General features: G+C 46.5%; 2 protein-coding genes across 2 annotated transcripts in view; one reads left to right on the top strand and one right to left on the bottom strand.

Moving 5' to 3' along the window:
* Positions 1-10,902, bottom strand: part of rbpjl (recombination signal binding protein for immunoglobulin kappa J region-like) — a 77,037-nt gene extending 66,135 nt beyond the window's left edge. Inside the window, exon 1 of the mRNA XM_038803717.1 lies at positions 10,799-10,902. Within this exon, the coding sequence (XP_038659645.1) occupies positions 10,799-10,838 (40 nt within the window). The 5' untranslated portion in view covers positions 10,839-10,902. The remainder of the gene's footprint in view (positions 1-10,798) is intronic.
* Positions 1-18,956, top strand: part of matn4 (matrilin 4) — an 82,075-nt gene that overhangs the window by 9,401 nt on the left and 53,718 nt on the right. The window lies entirely within an intron of this gene.

Here is an 18,956-nt window from a genome sequence, read left to right as displayed (position 1 = left end):
TAAGGGGCGTGGCCAATCCACCTAACCTGCACATCTTTGGGTTGTGGGGGTGAGATCCACACAGACACGGGGAGAACCTGCAAATTCCACACGGACAGTGACCCAGGGCTGGGATTCGAACCCGGGTCCTCAGCGCCGCAGTCCCAGTGCTAACCACTGTACCACATGCCGACCCCCCCCCCCCCCCCCCCCAAGGAGATTCTTTGAAGGTGAAGTTGGGATCCCCTCATGAGACAGAGTTTCAGCGAGATTGTTTGACTTGGTGTTTATTAACATTTGGGTGGGTTAATGAAAAATCCATGGACTCTGTATTGGTTGCTTCTGTCGTTTGCCCTGTAATGTGATGTGTTCAACCACAGTTCATCTGTTAATTCATATGTACCTCACACTTGCCCTGAATGCTCGTGTATAAGATATATGTTGTAAATTGCTTCATCTTTCTGAACAAGTATAGTACATTTTGTTTTGGTTTGTTTAAATCCCGTGGAACCGTGTGGCTTTATTCTGAAAGCAGGTGCCTTGAATGTCAACATTTATCTACTTTAAACAAAACGTTATTGGATTTTAACTAGATCTCCCCCCCCCCCCCAAATGTCCTGGGGTCTGGCCAAGGATCATAAAGGGGAATTGTGTCTGCCTAATTGATTGGAATCCTATAAGGAAGTAACAGCAATGTGGATAAAGGGGAACCTGTAAATGTGGTGTACTTGGATTTCCAAAATGCATTCAACAGGGTGCCACTTCAAAGGTTACTTAAAATAAGAACATGTGATGCAAGGTTGATTTCTTGATTGATTGATTGGTTTATTGCCCCATGCATCGAAGTACAGTGAAATGTATTTTTCTGAGGCCAAGGGAGCGTACACAATACTTACATAGTAGACAAAAGACTAATCGTCAAAGTACATTGATAAGAGATAAAAGCAAAGGGTTTGGGTGGGAGAGCTCGCAGAGAGTCGCCATGCTCCAGTGCCATCTTGGATTCCAAAAGAGGTAACATATTAGCATGGATAGAGGACTGGTTAACTAACATAAAAAGTGAGTGCAGATTAATGGGTCACTTTCAGGTTGGCAAGCTGGTGGAGTACCATAGGGATCAGTCCTGTGGCCTCAACTACTTACAAACTATATCAATGACTTGGATGAAAGAACTAAAGGTATGCTAATGATGCAAAAAATAGATCAAAAGGAAAATAGTCAAGAAGACAAGGGGCAGCATGGTGGCACAGTGGTTAGCATTGCTGCCTCACAGTGCCAGGGACCTAGGTTCGATTCCGACCTCGGGTGACTGTCTGTGGAGTTTGCACATTCTCCCCGTGCCTGTGTGGGTTTCCTCCCATAGCCCAAAAATGTGCAGGTTGGGTAGATTGACCACGCTGAAATTGCCCCTGAGGATGTGGTTTGCAGGAATAGGGCCGCGGATTGGGTCGAGGTAGGGTGGTCTTTCGAAGGGTCGCTGCAGACTTGATAGGTGCAGACTTCTGCACTGTGGGGATTCTATGCCAACCAGAGTCTACAGAGGGATTTAGAAAGGTTCAGTGAGTGGGCAATAAATTGACAGATGGAGTACAATGTGGGAAAATGTGAACTTGTCCACTTTGGCAGCAAGAATAAAAAAGCAATATACTACTTTAATTGAAATAATTTATAGAACTCTGACAGTACAGAGTGATCTGGGTGCCCTGGAACATAAATACAAAAGGTTGGTATGCAGGTGCATCAAGTTGTTACAAAGGCAAATGTAATGCAGATGTTTCTTGCAAGAGAAATGGAATATAAAGGTCGGGAAGTTTTGTTGTAATTTTACAGGGCATTGCTGAGACCACATCTGGAGCACTGTGTATAGTTTTAGTGTCCTTATTTCGGAAAGGATCTAAATGCTTTAGAAGTCCAGATCACTGGACCCAACTGATTTCTGGGATGAAGGGGTTATTTTGTGGGGAAAGTTTGAGCAGATTGGGCCTATACCCATTAGTGTTTAGAAGAATGTAAGATTATCTTATTAAGACATAAGATCCTGGCAGGGTGAATGTTGAGAATATGATTTCCCTTGTGTGGGAGTCTAGAACCAGGGAATCACAGATTAAAAATTAGGGGTATCCCTTTTAAGACTGAGGTAAGGTGGATATATTTCTCTGAGGTCTGTGGAATCCTCTACCGCAGAGAGCAGTGGTGGCTAGATCTTTAAATACGTTCAAGGCTGAGTTAAATAGATTTTTGATGGGACTCAAGGGATATGGGGGGTGCAGACAGGAAAATGGAGTTGTGACCATGATCATATAAGCCATGATCTTATTGAATGGCGGAGTCAGCTCGAGGGGCTGAATGGCTTACTCCCATTCCTAATTTTTGTGATTGTTTCCTTGATTAGTTTAGGAGATATCATCCAAACGTCATTTATTTGCATCTTCTGACCAATTAGACTCCTACTAGAACACTTTATCCTATAAAGGGAGCATTCCAATTAAAATCCAATCTCCAGCCCTTCTCATCTTCCCGTCGTGCCAAAGGCGACCCCGCTGTGGATCCCCCAAAGGCGGTACCGGCGAGGAATCTAAATCACCATTGACTGTTGCGGGACCCAAAGATCCATGTGGCAGCCATATCCAGCCACCTCGTGAATGTATTCAATGTCTTAGCCTCAACTACTTCCTGTGATAATGAATTCCACAGGCTCACCACTCTTTGGGTGAAGAAACATCCCCTCATCCCTATCCTAAATGGTCCACCCCAAATCCTCAGAATGCGATCCCCGATTCTGGACACACCCCACCATCGGGAACATCTGTAAAGAATCGCTCGGCGTAATTGAGATATTAAGATATGAATGATCAAGGCTGTGATTTGGAGTGTCTCATTGTACAGGCTAAAACATGGACCTTGAGAAAAACAGACAGCCAAAGATTAGAAAGTTATGAAAAATGGTTCTGGAGAAGGATGATCTGCGTCACTGGAGAGAACACAAGAGCAATGCAGAAGTTCTGAGGATGGTGGAGGTGGAAAGATCATGGATGGAAATTATCAAAAAAAGCCAACAACGTTGAATTGGCCATTGTAGAAGGCATTAGAACCTGCTGAAGCAAGTGGTCGAAGGAAGATTAGAGGGAAATAGACCAAGAGGGAGAAAGGGGATGATGACGTTAGACAACTGAAGATCAGAGGGACCTTGGAGTGCAAATCCGCAGATTCCTAAAGATGGCAGGGCAGGAAGATAAAGTGGTAAGAAGGCACATGGGGTACTCGTCTTTCTTAGCCAAGGCATGGGATACAAGAGCAGGGAGGTCATGCTGGAACTGTATAAAATGCTGAATAGGACACAGCAGCAGTACCGCGTGCAGTTCTGGTCACCGCATTATTGGAAGAATGTGATTGTGCTGAAGAGGAGATGTACCACAATGCTCCCTGGGCTGGATGGTTTGAGCTATGAAGAAATATTTGATAGGCTGGGGCTGTTTTACTTGGAGCAGCAAAGGTTGAGGCAGGACCTGATAGAGGTGTAGAAGATTATGAGGGGCACAGATAGGGTGGATAGGCATGCACTGTTTCAATTAATAGAGGGGTCAATAATTAGGGGGCATCGATTTAAGGTAAGAGGTAGCAGGCTAAGAAGGGAGTTGAGGAGAAAAAATTGAGGGGTTGAGGGTGGTGGAAGTGTGGAACTCACTGCCTGAAAGGGTGGTTGAGTCATTTAGATATTCATTTGTGTTGCCATAACCTCCAGAGCTGTGGGCCGAGCGCTGGAAGATGGGATTAGTGTAGTCAGGTTTTTCTTGATCAGTGTGAACACGATGGGCCGAACGACCTCCTTCTGTGCTGTAAACGTCTATAAATATGTGAACTTGTCACATGATCATTACCCGTGATACTGCAGCACCTCTACTGGGTTAGTCTGTACAGTATATACAAAGATAATTTCCATTATAAATATGGGCATCAGAATGCTGGGGTCGACAGTTGCAACGTTTTTAATGTGTGTCAAACCCAGACAGAATGAGTAGAAGCTGATTATTTTAAAGTTCAAAACTTCAAATGGAGAATTTGTTTTTTTTAAACTTTTAAAAAATATATATTCTATAGATGCTGAGTGGACTTCAGGCAATTTGTAACAGCCAGGCATAACCTTTTCTGAAGCATAATGGAAAATCTATTCCACCAGATGTACTGTTAATAAAAATAGTCCAGGACAGGTCCCCCAACTTTTTTCTTCCATTTTTCATCCTTAGTGAAAGCTTCTAAAGGTTCCTTTTCTTTTAAATTTGTTTTACATGGGCATTTAAATCATTTACGATTATTACACTAGAGGTCCCGAACAGTGTTCCTTCAGTTTTGAATGCATGAGAGCATTTTTCCCAATAGGAAAAGTACACTAATGCATCTTAACATTTGCACAATGTTGATCAATGTAATGGTCAACTTACCTTTGCCGGAAAAATCCCTTTAATCAAGAACTGCAGAAACAATACAGCTAACTTGCAATACAACATCCAACTATTGAAACTGAAATAATTAATTTTTGCATTACGGTGCCTGTCAATGAAAGAATTTCAGGAGCCTCTGGTTATTTTTCCTTGGCTTCCCCACTTGAAACTGGGATCCTCCTGTCGTCCATGCCTCCTCTGAGAGGCCGTGAGCCATGTCCACTGAAGGGGTCCAACTCCACTAAAATTGCAGAGGTGGGGGAGGGTGGCAGTGGTCTAGACTGCCCACCGCCTACAATGGAGGGGGCAAGGACGGGTGGACGGGTTGCGGCCTACGGGTTGACTGCCCCCCCCCCCCCCCCCCCCGCGACTTTATCCCACGCCGACTAGAATTTCTTCAAAAATGGGGACTGGAATCTAAGACTCAGGTCCCACCGACCATTTTTGAAGAGCTTCCTGGTTGGCCAAACATGGCAAATATCAGATCCGATGACATCAGCTTTCCCAGTAACAAAGCGCACCTCGGTGAGATTTTGGGTTGCTAGTTACGTTTCAGGAATGGTTCCAATTCATACCACTCCGACAGGGTTTACAAGAGAGAATTTGACTGGCTGTCGAAACAGTAACATACTTCCTATCTGGTTCTAATCTTTGTTAGCGTGATCCACAAATAGAATTTTCATCAGGACTATGTCACGGAGCCCAAAGGTTGCAACATTTAATTATTAATATAAAGGTAATAATTCACCTGCGCCGAGAAGAGATTAACTATTATAAAAACAGAAAGAGCTTGAAACTGCCCTGGTCCCCATATTATCACAAAAGTTATAAAGGATACAGAAACCAATAACAAGGATGCTACCAGAACTGAAAGGTTAGGTTCATCAGGAAAGATTGAACAGGCCGGGCTTCTTCTCTCTAGAAAAGAAACAGCTCTGAGGGAGGTCCTTAAGATTATGAATGGGTTTGAGAGGATTTATCGAGAGAAGGGGAGTACAAAACCAAGGGCAATCAATCAACTTAGGGCTGTTGTCTCTAGAATTTAGAAAGTTAAGGGGTGATCTGATCGAAGTCTTCAAGATATTAACACGAAAAGACAGGGTCAGCTGTGCGTTTCCACCTTTTATTTTTGCTTTCCTTTCACAAATTGCATTTTTGCCTTATTGCTACTGGGGCAGATTAACATTAATTCGGGTCTATCTTAACCCACTGTTAAATACCCTGTCGATCTAACTGGCTTCTTAACCACAGCAAAGTGGGTAAATTTGGTAATACTTTCCAAATATAACATAGAACATACATTGCAGAAGGAGGCCATTCGGCCCATCGAGTCTGCACCGACCCACTTAAGCCCTCACTTCCACCCTATCCCCGTAACCCAATAACCCCTTCGAACTTTTTTTGGACACTAAGGGCAATTTAGCATGTCCAATCCACCTAACCTGCACGTCTTTGGACTGTGGAAGGAAACCGGAGCACCCGGAGGAAACCCACGCAGACACGGGGAGAACGGGCAAGCTCCGCACACGGGGAATCGAATCTGGGACCCTCGCGCTGTGAAGCCACAGTGCTAATCACTTGTGCTATCGTGCTGCCCAAATATTAGAGCAAAGTTAATTTCCGTCCAACGTTCTGTTTTAATAAATTGGGTTTCTTTTTTCAAAAAGGTCTTATTCCAGACAGAATCGTAGAGTGGTTACAGAATAGAAGGAGGCCATTCAGCCCATCAAGCCCATGCTGGTCCCTGCAAGAGCAATTTAGTTAGTCCCATTCCCCCCACCCTTTTCCTGCAAACTCCACAATTTCTTCCCCTTCAGGTCTTGTCAAAATCCCTTTTGAAAGACAAAATCGAATCTGCCTCCACCATCCTCCCAGACAGTGCATTCCAGATCCTAACCATGCGCTGCGTAGAAAGGTGTTTCCTCAAATCGCCTTCTTATCTGGCAGCCAGTCTTCCCAAGGCTCCAGGGTAGTGAAATATATCATTAACCTCCTCCCTCCATTAGGCCACCAGATAAAATAGACGCGCATTGTCCTCTTCATTTCCAAGGATCAAATGTAGATCCTCTCACAACACCCCCTCCCAATTAGGCAACATAATGGGCTTCCAGGGTTCCTGAAACTCTCCCCTCTCCTCATTGGCCAGAATATGTAACAGGCACTTGCCCAAGCCTTGATGATCAAACCCTTGAAGTCCTGACACCTCAGTTTGCATTAATAATGTTTAATATGTTTCACCTATTCGAATTTTATAAGTCTGAGAGTTTCAGAAGTCTTGTTTCGAGCACCACTGTCTCATTCTTTTGCCTACATCTGCCCTGCATTCCGTGGATTATAGAAGTTTGAAGTGTGATCACGGTTGTGGTGTTTAAAAGGTTAAAAAGATTTGATAGGGCGAGTACGGCAAAGCTACTTCCTCTGGGGGAACTGAACGAGGAAACACCATCCCAAAAATTGGAATTCTGAAATCAGGAAGCACTTTTTCAAGGGTGGTGGAAATCTGAAGTACTCTCCTCAAAGGGCTATGGATACTGGGAAACAATTCGGGGCTTTCAAAACTCAGACAGATAGATTTTTCTAAGGGTAGCAACCAATATGGAATAAAGACAGATAAATGGGGGTGAGGTGCAGGGGTCAATTAATGGGACTGTGGTTTCATGCTTTGTATGACCATAAGACATAGGAGCAGAATTAGGCCACTCGGCCCATCGAGTCTGCTCCGCCATTCAATCATGGCTGATATTTTTCTCATCCCCATTCTCCTGCCTTCTCCCCATAACCCCTGATCCCCTTATTAATGAAGAACCTATCTATCTCTGTCTTAAAGACACCCAGTGATTTGGCCTCCACAGCCTTCTGCGGCAAAGAGTTCCACAGATTCACCACCCTCTGGCTGAAGAAATTCCTCCTCATCTCTGTTTTAAAGGATCGGCCCTTCAGTCTGAGATGGTGTCCTCTGCTTCTAGTTTTTCCTACAAGTGGAAACATCCTCTCCACGTCCACTCCATCCAGGCCTCAAAGTATCCTGTAAGTTTTAATAAGATCCCCCTTATCCTTCTAAACTTTCAAAGAGTACAGACCCAGAGTCCTCAACCGTTCCTCATAAGACAAGCTCTTCATTCCAGGGATCCTGAGCGGGATTCTGTGATCCTGAGGCTAAGTGTTGAGCCCGTCGGAAACGCCGTCGCATTTCTCAATGGCGTCAACACGGCCTCAGGATCAGCAATTCTGGCTCCTACAGGGGGCCAGCACGGCACTGGAGTGGTTCACGCCGCTCCAGCTGCTGATCCAGGCGCGACCTGGGCAGCGCGGGATCCGCGCATCCGCAGTGGCACCGGCGGCAACGCACGCATGCACAGTGCCTTCCTTCAACACACCGGCCTGACGTAACATGGCGCAGGACTGCAGGGGCCAGCGCGGAAGAAAGGAAGGCGCCAGCCAAGAAGTCGGCCCGCCGGCCCGCCGATCGGTGGGCCACATCGGAGGCTTCCCTGGGGTTGGAACCACCCCCCCCCACCCCCCCCCCCCCCACCACCCCTCCCCCCCCCCCCCCCACCACCCCCCACAGGCCGCCACACGGCCCTTCCACGCCGAGTTCCCACCGGCTGAGAGCAGATGTGGACGGCGCCAGCGGGACTCGGCATTTTTACAATGGCCGCTCGGCCCATCCCAGGCCGAGAGTCTGCCGGCCGCCCGCGTAGAGCAGCCCTTGACCGGCGCCGCCCCAATCACGCTGGCGCCAATGGCACCTATTCGCCACTCCGTGGAGAATCGCGTGCCGCCATCGGGGCGGCATGGTGCGATTCGCGCCGGTCGTGGGGATTCTCCGGCCCGGCCCAGGGCTGAGAGAATCCCGCCCCTTGTGTGTCCCCAGGTTACAGCAAAACGCTGCTGAACAGCGGAACCAGGGGCAATAATGCATAAAATACATCGCATGGAGTTACACTAACAGCCTAGCAGGAGTTGGGTTACAGTCCTTCTTCAATATTACCCCTGTTCCATTTACTCGTAGCTATGACTTTGTTAATGGGAGCCACTCCTGTGTCACTCAAAACCCCCAATTATGTCTGGGAACCTTGGTATTATTTTACAGGGAAAATAACACTGTCTGGATAACTGAACCACCATCACCTGTTTTATGATTCAAACAACGCAAACCTCATCACTCCAACTGAATCAGTGGGCCGTGATCCCAGCACAGGTGACCATTCGGCCCTACGATCTTGCCAAGTGTGTGAGGCGTTTTTCTACTTTTAAAAGGTGCTATGCAATTTCTGGTTGTTGCCCCTCTTGGACCTGCCTCCTCTTTCCTCATGCTCCTTAATATTTTTATCCACAAATGCTTATTTAGCTGCCTTTTAGCTTAGCTTACCTTAATGGTACTTTACCTGAAATAATGTTTCTAACTTTCCGTTTTGTGTTTTTTGTACTCATTCTGAGTTAATGCTTCCTCTTGTGATGCATCAACCAATCAATATTTCTCTCAATCTGAGCACTCAATTCCTTTATTGAAGACAGAAGTGTTTAAGTCTCTGATTGTAACTATACCACAACTTGCATTTATATAGCACCTTATTATAGTTGGATGGAGCTTATCAATAGGAATCTTGACAATGAATTACAGGAGGGGAGGTCAGGGCAGGTGACCAAAATCTTGGTCAATGAGGGATGTTTTAAGGGGACCGCACCGTGGCACAGTGGTTAGTACTGTTGCTTCACAGCGCCGGGGCCCCGGTTTAATTCCGGCCTTGGTGACTGTCTGTGTGGAGTCTGCCCGTTCTCCCCGTGTCCGCGTGGGTTTCCTCCAGGTGCTCCGTTTCCTCCCACAGTCCAAAGATGTTAGATGGATTGGCCATGCTAAATTCTCCCTCAGTGTCCAGAAGGTGTGTAGGTTAGGTGGGGTTATGGGGATAGAGCGGGGGAGTGGGCCCAGGTAGGGTGCTCATTCAGAGGGTCGGTGCAGATTCAATGGGCCAAATGGCCTCCTGTTCTCTCGGGATTCTATGGAGAAGCGGTGAAGTGTTAAACAAGGGGAATTCCGGAAGAATGTTGACAGCTGGAAACAATCTTCTGGTACCATGCCAGTAATCCATTGCTTTAATCATTCTCGCTTTAAAGAATAAAATTATAATTATAGAATTATATAGAGTGTCTTTGACAACTTCGGGGGTATCACCTGGAAAGAGAACACGTGGGGTCTGCCAGTAAGTCTGAGATTTTCCGTGACAGCTGGGCGCCAGTGGTACTGGCCTCTATTTGGGCAAAATAGGCCATTCGGCCCATCAAGCCTGCTCTGCCAATCAATAATATCGTGGCTGAACTTCTACATCAAATCCAGTCCTGGCCAATCCTACATGACATAGAAGCAGAATTAGGCCACTCCACCCATCGATTCTGCCCCGCCATTCAATCATGGCTAATATTTATCTCAACCCCATTCTCCTGCCTTCTCCCCATAAACCCTGATCCCCTTATTGATCAAGAGTATCCTCCTCATGGACCTTTGATTCCCAATGTCCAGAACTTCTCTGAGTGTCTAAAACATTGGAGATGTACCATACGCTTTATTGAAGGTAGTTTTATCATAAGTTTAGAATTACGTTTGTGTCCCTTATAAATGGATTGGATTGGATTGGATTTGTTTATTGTCATGTGTACCGAGGTACAGTGAAAAGTAATTTTCTGCGAGCAGCTCAACAGGCCATTAAGTACATGAAAAGAAAAGGAAATAAAAGAAAATACATACTAGGGCAACACCAGGTACACAATGTAACTACATAAGCACCGGCATCAGGTGAAGCATACAGGGGTGTAGTGTTAATGAGGTCAGTCCATAAGAGGGTCGTTTAGGGGTCTGGTAACAGCAGGGAAGAAGCTGTTTTCCAGCCTGCTTTAAGTTTATTTTTCATTTGTGGGAAGTGGGTGTGGCTGGCTGTGCCAGCATTTATTGCCTATCCCTAATTGGCCTTGGAAGGTGGGGGTGAGCTGCCTTCTTGAACCGTTCTGCAGTCCAGGTAGCGTAGGTACACCCACTGTGCTGTTAGGGAGTGAGTTCCAGGATTTTGTGTCCCCTTTGATGATTTAATCACACATTTGTCCATTAACTAAAAGAGCTGACTACCTCAGGGTATCTTGAAATGTTTTACAGTTGATGAGATCCTCTTTAAAGTACCCGAGGAGCAAATTGCCGTGTAACTGGGAACCTGAGCTGCAAGTTGCAGTTGGCACTGAGTGAGCGGGACGTCAGAATGATCAGTTTCAGAGGAAATTGCAGCGGTCAATGTGCAGAAATGGGTCTCAGTGTCTCTGCCACCCTGTCCAGGTTGGGTTTTACACGCTGCCTCCTCCCCACTCTCCCTGGCGCAGACCCGGCTACTTACTGCAGTGAGACCGGCTGGGCGCTGCTGAATCCCCGGACATTGCAGCGAGGGTCGGTGCCTGGCTCTGGGTCCCTCTCTGGCCGCTGCCTCTCGCTCCCTCTCCCCTGCCGCTGCTCCAGCCGCTGCTCCTGCCTCCAAGGTCCCAGCACCTTCCCTGTTTACCTAACCCTCCTTCCACCTGCTCAACACGCGGCTCATTCTCACGGCCTTGCCAGCCACTCCGATCTGTCAACAAGGAAGCTAACGAGAGAGAAAACAAACTTAGCAAAGACAGATATAGAGAGAGAGAGAGAAGGAACTTAGCAAAGACAGGGATAGAGGTAGAGACAAGGAACTTAAAAAAGACATGGATAGAGGTAGAGACAAGGAACTTAGCAAAGACACGGATAGAGGTAGAGACAAGGAACTTAGCAAAGACAGGGATAGAGATAGAGACAAGGCACTTAGCAAACACACGGATAGAGGTAGAGACAAGGAACTTAGCAAAGACATGGATAGCGATAGAGACAAGGAACTTAGCAGACACGGATAGAGGTAGAGACAATGAACTTAGCAAAGACATGGATCGCCATAGAGACAAGGAACTTAACAAAGACATGGATAGAGGAAGAGACAATGAACTTAGCAAAGACATGGATAGCGATAGAGACAAGGAACTTAGCAAAGACAGGGATAGAGATAGAGACACGGAACTTAGCAAAGACACGGATAGAGGAAGAGACAATGAACTTAGCAAAGACATGGAATGCGATAGAGATAAGGAACTTGGCAAAGACATGGATAGAGGTAGAGACACGGACCTTAACAAAGACACGGATAGAGGTAGAGACAATGAACTTAGAAAAGACATGGATAGCGATAGAGATAAGGAACTTAGCAAAGACACGGATCGAGGTAGAGACACGGAACTTAACAAAGACACGGATAGAGGTAGAGACAATGAACTTAGCAAAGACATGGATAGCGATAGAGACAAGGAACTTAACAAAGACATGGATAGAGGAAGAGACAATGAACTTAGCAAAGACATGGATAGCGATAGAGACAAGGAACTTAGCAAAGACAGGGATAGAGATTGAGACACGGAACTTAGCAAAGACATGGATAGAGGAAGAGATAATGAACTTAGCAAAGACATGGATAGCGATAGAGATAAGGAACTTGGCAAAGACAGGGATAGAGGTAGAGCCAAGTAACCTGGCAAAGACAGGAATAGAGATAGTGATAATGAACTTAGCAAAGACAGGGGGCTGGATTCTCCTCCAGGGGGATGCTCCATTTTGCTGGCAGCCGGGGACATCCTGATGGCGTGGGGCTGCTCCACAATGGGAAACCCCATTGCCCAGCTGGCAAAACGGAGCATCTCAGGGTGAAATAGAAATGTGGCACAGTGGGGCGGAGAATCCAGCCCAGGGATAGAGATAGAGACAAGGAACTTAGCAAAGACACGGATAGGGGTAGAGACATGGGACTTAGCAAAGACAGAGATAGAGGTAGAGACACGGGACTTAGCAAAGACACGGATATAGATAGAGACAAGGAACTTCGCAAAGACAGGGTCAGATAGAGACAAGGAATGCAGCAAAGACGGGACTAGAAATAGTGACAAGAAACTTGGCTAAGACAGGGATGGAGATAGAGACAAGGGACTTAGCGAAGACAAGAACAGAGAGAGAGAGATGGGAACTTAGCAAAGGCAGGAGAAACAAGAAACTTAGAGAGGCTGAGAAACACTGGGAACTTAGAAGAGGATGGGAGATGGGGGACCTTAGAAAACAGAGGCTGGGACATTGAAAAAGGGAGCAACAACAGACTGGGAGAAACAAGGAACCTATAATGAGTATGTGCTGTGTACAAGACTTGTAACAAAGATGGGTGGACATAATATAAAAGCTGATAGTGATACCTTAATTAAGGATGTAATTTAGTTAAATTTCAGGCTCAGTCAGATGTTGCAGGTATTTATCCTTGAGGAATTTTCTGGAAAATTAACTAGTATTTTTAAATTGGACCTTTTTTGAAATTGAAACTCAGGAAAAAGTCTGTCTTTAAAAAGAAAATTCTCAGGGTGTTCATGATGTCATTTTTGATATTACTGCTGACATTTATTGCCATCCCTAATAATCTTTAAAACGTGAATCTGTTTGATCAAGTTTTCAATCATCTCGTGAATATCTCCCAACACTCATGTGAGGCGTCGGAAGTCCTGGAAGGGAGAGTAACTCCACGTCCAGAATTGGCAATATTTGGGGTGTCGGAGGATCAGGGGGCAGGAGAGGGAGGGAGGCCGATACCCTGGCTTTCTCCTCCCTGGTGGCTTGGAGATGGATCTTGCTGAGATTGGGGGGGGGGGGGGGGGACTCGGAGCCCCCGAAGTCAGGAGCGTGGGTCAGCGATATGGTCGAGTTTCTCAGTCTGGAGAAAATCAAGTTCGCTCTGAGAGGATCAATACAGGGATTCGCACGGAGTTGGCGGCCGTTCATCGATTTCTTTAGCAAAAACTGAATGTCAGCAGTAAGGGGGGATAGGGAAAGGGGGGGGAGGAAAACAGGAGGCATGGGAATGTTAAATAAGGACATGCTTAGTGTACGGGTAACTGGGGACAGGGCAGGAGAAATCGGGGACGTGGTTTATTGTTTGTTGTTCTTTTAGGGGGTATTTTGTGCATCGACCCGTGCAGTAGTTTTAGAAATGTCAACATGTTAAATTGTGAAAATTACAAATGCTTCAATAAAATATTTTCTGGAAAAAAACACTCCTGAGAAGCACCCTGGGAAGTTTTATTACATATGTAAGTTTATAGATGTCACTTATTGTAAAAAGGCAGTGTTGTGTCTCCTTAGTGCACTGGTTAATTTTAAAATTGAACGGCTCGTGAGGCCTCTTTGGGCAAAATATGAACAGCTTTAAAATATTCGCCGTTCGATCATCTCTGGGTCCTGACCCCACTCTAGACTATGTCAACATGGCAGGAACTCTTCTCTGAATGGTATCAATGGACCAGTTGTGTTTTCCTGACAATCTGACAGCTTTAATGGTTACTAATGTTCTGGTGAAATCTCACAAAGGATCAGGTTTATTGAATTCAATTTTGCACATTGCTGCGGCAATCTGAACCCCAAATTCCTGGTGAAACTTTACTGAATGCACTTGGCTGGAAATCATCACCCCAACAACAACAATTTATATTTATATAGCACCTTTAATGTGGTAAAACACCCCCAAGATGCTCCACAGCAACATTATCAAAAACTACTTGGTACACAAGCACATGAGGAGACCATAGGATAGGTGACCAAACGCTTGGTCAAGAAGGTAGGTTTTAGGGAACGTCTTAAAGCTGATTATTGAAATCGAGAGGGAGAGAGATTTATGGAGGGGATTTCACAGCTCAGAACCTTGGAAACTGATTGTGCAGCCCACTAATGGTGGAGCGGTTAGATCAGGATTGCTCAAGAGGCCAGGATTATGGGAACGTTGGGTTCTCAGAGGTTAGAGGGCTGGAGGAGGTTACAGAGTTTGGGGGCCTGTGGGTTCATGGAGAGACTTAAATGCAAAGGTGAAAAATTTTTAAAATCGAGACTCTGCCAGGTCAGGAGCCAATGTAGGTAAATGAGTACAAAGGGTGAATGGGCTTGGTGCGAGTTAGGATATAGGCAACAGAGTTTTGGGTGAGGTCAAGCTCATGCAGATTTCTGATTCCATTTCCAGTGAATAACATTGGGCTGGATACTCCGTTACTGAGGCTAAGTGCCGGCGCCAACGGAGAATCCGCGGGAGATTCACAACAGGAAAATGGACGCAAACCCCTCATTGCCCGTGGGTCGCGCCAAAAGCGGCCAGAGAATCGGCGGGTCCCAGGCCGCATACGTGCAGGTGCGCCGTTAAACATGGCATCGACCAAGCTCGAACCCTAACCCGCCTAACCCCACAGCGCACCACCTGGCCACCCCCCCCACCAGTCTGCCCAGCCTAAGCAAAACCCCCCCCCCGACCAGTGGTACAGATCCCCGGAAGCGCTGCACATTGCAGCCAGCACAGCGGGTTCCCGACCACTGGGATACCACGTGATCCGCGCCGTAGGGAACTCGGCCTATCAGGGGCGGAACATCACGGGTGGGCCGGCCGATGTCGTGGCAACGGCGCTGAAACGGCGCCCAGCGGGCGTCCTGATGATGCCAGTTTGGAGGGGGCGGAGCATGGCAGACCGGAGTCAAACTGGTGCCTGCCCCGATTCCGGTGTCAGAATCCTTTCTCTGCCCGATCGCCGATCACAATTTCGGCGTCAGGCTATGGAGAATCCTGTGACTAAATGTACGAGATGTTGAGGACTCAAAGTGTAAATACTGATTAACAGTTGATCTTAATAATAATGCTTAATTCTCAATAGATCAAAGTCATTTTTATAATGAAAAAATAATTTGTATTATCCAATTAACTTCAGTGAAGCGAGAAATCAATAATTAAAAAGGCATTGAATCAAATCATTTGAATTAAGCAAATTTAAATGAACTGTAGACAGATAGGGCTTTGGTGGTTGCTGTGTAACATTATCAGCCCCACGGAACTCAATGAATCAGCTTTAGTGCAAGATACCAACTTATGTAAACATGCTGTTAGCGGTGGATAATTACTCGAGTTCTTGAATACACTCGTACTGATTGTGCTCTGAACGTAAGAGCAGGAGTAGACTATTTAACCCTCAAACCCATTGCACCATTCAATTAGATCGTGGCTAATCTGCATCTTAACTCCTTGGTTTCACAACCTTTAATAGTACTGCCTGATGTACCATCAATTCAACTCAAGACACATTTAGGATCCGAATAGTGACTTTAATCTGCTAGTTGTTAGCCCGGTGGCCGACTACAGAGAATGGCCGACCGCCGGGAGCTCTGGGTACTTATACCCCGCCTCGGAGGCTAAGTCACTCAATTCAAGGGAGATGGGCAGCAAACTCTGGCCTCGTCCACAAAGTCCACATCCCAAGAAAGAATAAAGGGGAAAAAAGATGAAACAATAGAAGATGGGGGGGGCGACACGGTGACACAGTGGTTAGCACTGCTGCCTCACAGCTCCAGGGTCCCAGGTTCAATTCCGGCCTCGGGTGACTGCCTGTGCGGAGTCTGCACATTCTCCCCGTGTCTGCGTGGGTTTCCTCCGGGTACTCCGGTTTCCTCCCACAGTCCCTTAGTTTCCAAAAGGTTAGGTGGGGTTGCAGGGATAGGCTGGAGGTGTGGGCTTAGGTAGGGTGCTCTTTTAAAGGGCCGGGGCAGACTCGATGGGCTGAAGGGCGTCCTTCTGCACTGTATATTCTATGATTCTGAATCTCCCTATCCTAAGATGATAGAATGGCCGGCTCAAGCCCTGTGCTAACTGTCATAATATGCACACAAATATATGATGGTGCACAGACAGACATTGATTGACACACAGGATGACCAATGAACACACAGAACACAGCAGCCAATCACCAGACAGGACACGGCCACAATAAAGCCAGAGGGCACTAGTTTTCCCGCTCTCTCGGGATGCAGCCTCTGAGACAGTCAGGGCCTGTGAGCAACAACTCCAACATCCGCCATGTTGTAGTAAGATAGTCTGGTCAGGTTAGCCTCAGGTCTCCAGTCAACTCAGCACAGTGTCAACCCACAGTTAAAGTATGTTTAATAGTTAGTAGTTCCATAAAATAGAGTTGCATTTCTCCTGGTGTTGGAAGCCTGTCTCTCTCACTGCTATGGTAAACGCAGTCCTCGCAGACCCAGCACACCCAACACATCACTCTTCTTCTTTCAAGCCGCAATCCAGCTAGTTCCAATCCCCAGCTCTTCATTTTCTTTTTCTCCTTCAAATATTGATCCAATTCCCATTTGAAGCCTTATGTAGAATTTACATCCATCATCCTATCAGAGAGTACATTCCATATCCTAAAAAAAAATTATTATTCTCCTGCCCCCCTTCTGGTTCTTTTGCCAATCACCTTAAAATCGGTGACCTCTGAATGGAACAACTTCTCATCACTCGTTCTGTCTGGACCCGGCATGATTTTAAACACTTTTATCGAATCTCCTCCAAGTCTTGCCTCCTCGAAAGAGAGGAAACCAGCTTCTCCTGTCCATCGATGTAACTGTAATCCCTCATCCTTCAGACCCGTCCAGCAAATCTTTACTGCACCCTCTCTAATGTTAAAAACTCTGCCAGCCAACTGGTGAACCAGGAGACTAGATGCCAGTCATTACTCATCTTTAGATTTGTTCACAAAGTGAAAACATTATAAATGTTTCTAATATAATTATAAATGTTTCCTAATTCTTCAACCTGCCGCCAGTGTCAGTAAGAGTCTCTTTCTACACTTTTGAGTCAATCAAATTAAGTAATCAACCACCCCTCAAAGGGGCACTGTAACAAAAGAAAGCTTCAAAGGAAATGTATCAAATTAAGATAATATTTATGGGGCAGCTGATGCACTCCAGCCCCTGCAGCCCTCACGGTCCCAGAGACCCACATGCTCCCCCTTCAGGGAAACCCAGGCATTGTCTCTTGAGTATATCAATATTTTATTTTTATCCATACACGATGGAACCATCAATTCACCAGACACGTGTTTCCGATATGAATCTAGGCTTTAATCGACTTACTTCAGAGCCAGCCTGTTACCCGTTGATGAACTCTTAGTGAACTCAGGCTGACTCTGGACATGGGTATTTATACAGCTGCACTAGGGAAACGAGTCGTGGGCGGAGCCAAGGGTGGAGCCCAGTACAAGTTCCTGAGTACTCCCAGAGCTACTCCCCCTAGTGGTAGGATAGCGCTACTGCGCTTACAAAGACAGTGTGAATTATCATATATACATATATATTACATTCACCACAATACACAGGGTGTGGGTGTTGCTGGCGAGGCACTTATTATCCATACCTAGTTGCCAATGAGAAGGTGGTGGTGAGCCGCTTTCTTGAACCACTGCAGTCCCTGATGTGTAGGTATTCCAGCATTTTGACCCAGCGACAGTGAAGGAATGGAGATGTATTTCCAGGTCAGGACGGTAAGTGACTTGGAGGAGAACCTTCAGCTGGTGATTTCCCAGCTATCTGCCGCCATTGTTCTTCTATGATGTGGAGATGCCGGCGTTGGACTGGGGTGGGCACAGTAAGAAGTCTTACAACACCAGGATAAAGTCCAACAGGTTTGTTTCAAACACTAGCTTTCGGAACTCTGCTCCTTCCTCAGGTGAATCAAGAGGTAGGTTCCAGAAACATATATATAGACAAATTCAAAGATGCCAGACAATGCTTTGAATGTGAGTCTTTGCAGGTAATTAAGTCTTTGCAGATCCAGAGAGTGGGTAACCCCAGGTTAAAGAGGTGAGAACTGTCTCAAGCCAGGACTGCACCCTACCAACTGTCCTGGCTTGAGGACTTGTCTTCTTTAACCTGGGATTACCCCTCTTTCTGGATCTGTAAAGACTTAATTAACTGCAAATGCTCGTAGTCAAAGCATTGTCTGGCATCTTTGACCTTGTCAATATATATGTTTCTAGACATACTTCTTGATTCACCTGAGGAAAGAGCAGTGCTCCAAAAGCTAGTGTTTGAAACAAACCTGTTGGACTTTAACCTGGTGTTGTAAAACTTCTTACATTGTTCTTCTAGATGGAAGTGGCCGTGGGTTTGTAAAGTGCTGCCTAAGGAGCCTTGGTGAGTTGCTGTAGTGCATCTGCTGCCACTGTGCATCAGTGGTGGAGGGAGTGAATGGTTGTGGAAGGGGGAGCAATCAAGTGGGCTGCTTTGCCCTGGATGGTGTCAAGTTTCTCGAGTGTTGTTGGAACTGTACTTAGCCAAGGAAGTGTAGAGCATTCCGTCACACTCCTGACTTGTGGCTTCAAATAGTGGACAGGCTTTGGGGAGTCAGGAGGTGAGTTACGCACCACAGAATTCCCAGCATTTTACCTTCTCTTGTAGCTGCAGTCAGGGCCGGCCCAAGGCACCGGCAACTCGGGCAGTCGCCCAGGGCGCCATGTGCCAGAGACTCGGGTCCCGCGCATGCGCAGTTGGGCCGGTGTCAACCAGCGCATGCGCGGTGGCCGCCCTCCCCCAGGGCGGCCCCCTCCGCCCCCCCCTCCTCCCACCCCCCTCCGTCCACCCTCCCCTCCGTCCGC

This window comes from Scyliorhinus canicula, chromosome 7, assembly GCF_902713615.1.
Source record: "Scyliorhinus canicula chromosome 7, sScyCan1.1, whole genome shotgun sequence".
NCBI classification, from domain to species: domain Eukaryota; kingdom Metazoa; phylum Chordata; class Chondrichthyes; order Carcharhiniformes; family Scyliorhinidae; genus Scyliorhinus; species Scyliorhinus canicula.
This window is presented reverse-complemented; position numbering and strand designations above follow the sequence as displayed.